Source organism: Echinops telfairi, unplaced genomic scaffold (assembly GCF_000313985.2).
Source record: "Echinops telfairi isolate 266 unplaced genomic scaffold, ASM31398v2 ScPeMD7_7469;HRSCAF=8507_1, whole genome shotgun sequence".
NCBI lineage: Eukaryota > Metazoa > Chordata > Mammalia > Afrosoricida > Tenrecidae > Echinops > Echinops telfairi.
Window position 1 is genome coordinate 48,267,938 of NW_022111373.1, and position 2,877 is coordinate 48,270,814.

The 2,877-nt window shown below is 37.6% G+C and overlaps 1 protein-coding gene across 1 annotated transcript in view; it reads left to right on the forward strand.

Moving 5' to 3' along the window:
- Positions 1-2,877, forward strand: part of CHD1 (chromodomain helicase DNA binding protein 1) — an 83,999-nt gene that overhangs the window by 27,525 nt on the left and 53,597 nt on the right. Inside the window, exon 2 of the mRNA XM_030888925.2 lies at positions 1,414-1,603. Within this exon, the coding sequence (XP_030744785.1) occupies positions 1,414-1,603 (190 nt within the window). The remainder of the gene's footprint in view (positions 1-1,413; positions 1,604-2,877) is intronic.

Below are 2,877 nucleotides of genomic sequence, written 5' to 3' on the forward strand. Positions count from 1 at the left end.
ATAAATGTCCTCTGCGGCCGCATGTGGCCCGCGGGCCGCAGTTTGAGGACCCCTGACTTAAACCATTGTGCCACTAGGGCTCACTTCAGCTAGTAACAACAGTAATTTTATATATATATATATATATAATTTTTTTTTAATCTCAAAATTACATGATCCAGAGGGTAGCTCTAGTGACAAAGATTATTTTGATAGAGCCACTCTGAGGCAGGTATTGTATTAAAACTGTAGAAAAACGTTATACTAGATTTCAATTTAAAATTAAGTATACTTGTCAATGTGTATTTAAGCTAAGCATTTTAATTTTTATCAAACTGAGGATCAAAATCTGCCAGCAAACACAGAAACTTCAAAAATCCTTCTGAAAGAGGAGAAATGAATAAATTAAAAATGTTAGGTCCATTTTCATGGCATAATATCGCCATCTTGTGGCACTTCTGAGAATTAAACAGAATTGTAGTTTGTGGTTTTTTAATTCATATACATAAACTGTATTACCTGTGGTTTCTCATAAAGGCAAGTGATATTGGCAAAGAAATGAGTGTCAAGTGTATAAAAAGATATAATCCCTCACCGTTCAACAATTTCAATGTAAATAAACAAGTAGTAATGTGCACAAAACTCCAAACTTGCTGCTATGAAGTTGATTTCAGCTAATAGTAACTGTATAGGACAGGGTAGATCTGCCCCTTAGGGTTTCTGAAATTATAATTCTGTATGGAAGTAGAAAGTCCTGTCTGTCTCCCAAAGAGTAAATGGTGTTTTTGAACTTCTGACCTTGTACTTAGCAATCAAACTGGTAACCTCTATGCTACCAGAGCTCCTGTGTAGTACATACTGTTTGTAAACTAACCTGGAAAGAGAATTAATAATGAGTATGAATAAAAGTCATTTTGTTAATGAGCTCTTAACTGGTTTTAAATATCTATATAGAGGCAAGAAAAGAAACTGCTATTTAGATGTACTGATTTAGGAAATTATAATTTACTATAACCCAATAAATTACTATCTCCTGGGAATGCTAGAGCAGAGACAAACATTAAAACAAACAGAAGCTACAAATAAGTTATATTTAAAAGCTGATGATTTGAGAATTTTCAATACATTTTCTTTATTGATGACAATTCTTACTCCATAAATACTGAAGCTTAATAGCCTATTAAAAGTGAGGGTCTTGGCACAAACCTCTTGTCTTCACAAATTTTTGACCGAGGATCCTATACTTTGTACATTTTTGTTCATGGTCTTGAAGATGGTGATTTTCTTTTATATTTTTAGTCAAAATTGTATTAAACTTTATCACCTATGCCATTTATTGAAATAAAATAATCTAGATTTAATTGTTGGAGGCTTCCTTCTGACATTTAAGAGAAGTTGAATTCCTAATGAATTTTGTTTATTTTCAAATTGTAGCCAGTCGGATGATGATTCTGGGTCAGCTTCAGGCACTGGATCTGGTTCAAGTTCTGGAAGCAGTAGCGATGGAAGCAGTAGCAGTGACTCTGACTCTGGATCTGAATCAGGCAGTCAGTCAGAGTCTGAGTCAGATGCTTCACGAAAAGACAAAGTTCAAGCTAAACCACCGAAAGTTGATGGATCTGAGGTAAAAAATATCACATGAAATATCGTTTTCTACAAACAACAGAAACATGGGTGAAGGGAGACAGCAATCGGTGTAAGAAATGAAAATAATAATTTATAATTTATCAAGGGGTCACAAGGGTGGGAGGGGAAAAAAGGGGAACTGATGCCAAGGGCTCAAATAGCAAGTAAATGTTTAAAAATTGATAATGGCAACATATGTACAAATATGCTCGATACAATTGATGTATGGAATGTTATAAGAGCTGTAAGAATGAGGGGGAGGCAGGGTAAAGGAAGCGGGGTGTCAACCCAGGGACAAAGGAACAACAGGTGTTCTGAAATCAGTGGCGAGAAGGATATATAGGATACCTTGTGGGTCTTTATAAAGGGTAATGTAGCTGAGAGGAATTACTGAAACCCGAATGAAGGCTGAACAGGATATTGGGATAAGAGGAAAGGAAAAGGAAGTAGAAAGAACTAGGAGGCAAAGGACATTTATTTAGAGGTCTAAATACAGGCACGTACATATGTAAATATATCTATAACAATAGGGAAGTAGATCAATGTACATGTATTTATATGTTAAGTATTAAGGTAGCAGACGGACATTGGGCTTCTACTCAAGTACTCCCTCAACACAAGAACACTTTGTTCTAATAACCGGACATTCTGGGATGCTCACCTTCCTGACAGAATCGCTGAAGACAAAATGGGTGCATAAGCAAATGTGGTGAAGAAAGCTGATGGTACCCGGCTATCAAAAGATATCGTGTCTGGGGTCTTAAAGGCTTGAAGATAAACAAGTGGCTATCTAGCTGAGAAGCAACAAAGCCTACATGTAAGAGGCACACCAGTCTGTGTGATCATGAGGCATCAATGGGATTAGATATCAGGCATCATAGACCCAGAACAAAACATATCAATGTGAATATGGGGGAGTACAGAATGGAGACCCAAAGCCCAACTGTAGACAATTGGACATTAACTTACAGAAGGGTCACAAGATACCAGCTAGTCAGGGTGTAGTATAGCACCAATGAAACATACAACTTAACTCCCCGATTCTATCTTACAAAGCCGGCTAGACCAAAGCATGTACTGGAAACAGAGAATCCAGGACAGATAAATCCCTCCAGACCAATAATGAGAGAGGCGATACCAGGAGGGGAAGCGTAAGGTGGGAGGAGAAAGGGGGAACCGATCACACTGATCTACATATAACCCCCTCCCAGGGGGAAGGACAACAGAAAAGTGGGTGAAGGGAGACAGTGGTCAGTGTAAGATATTATGGGG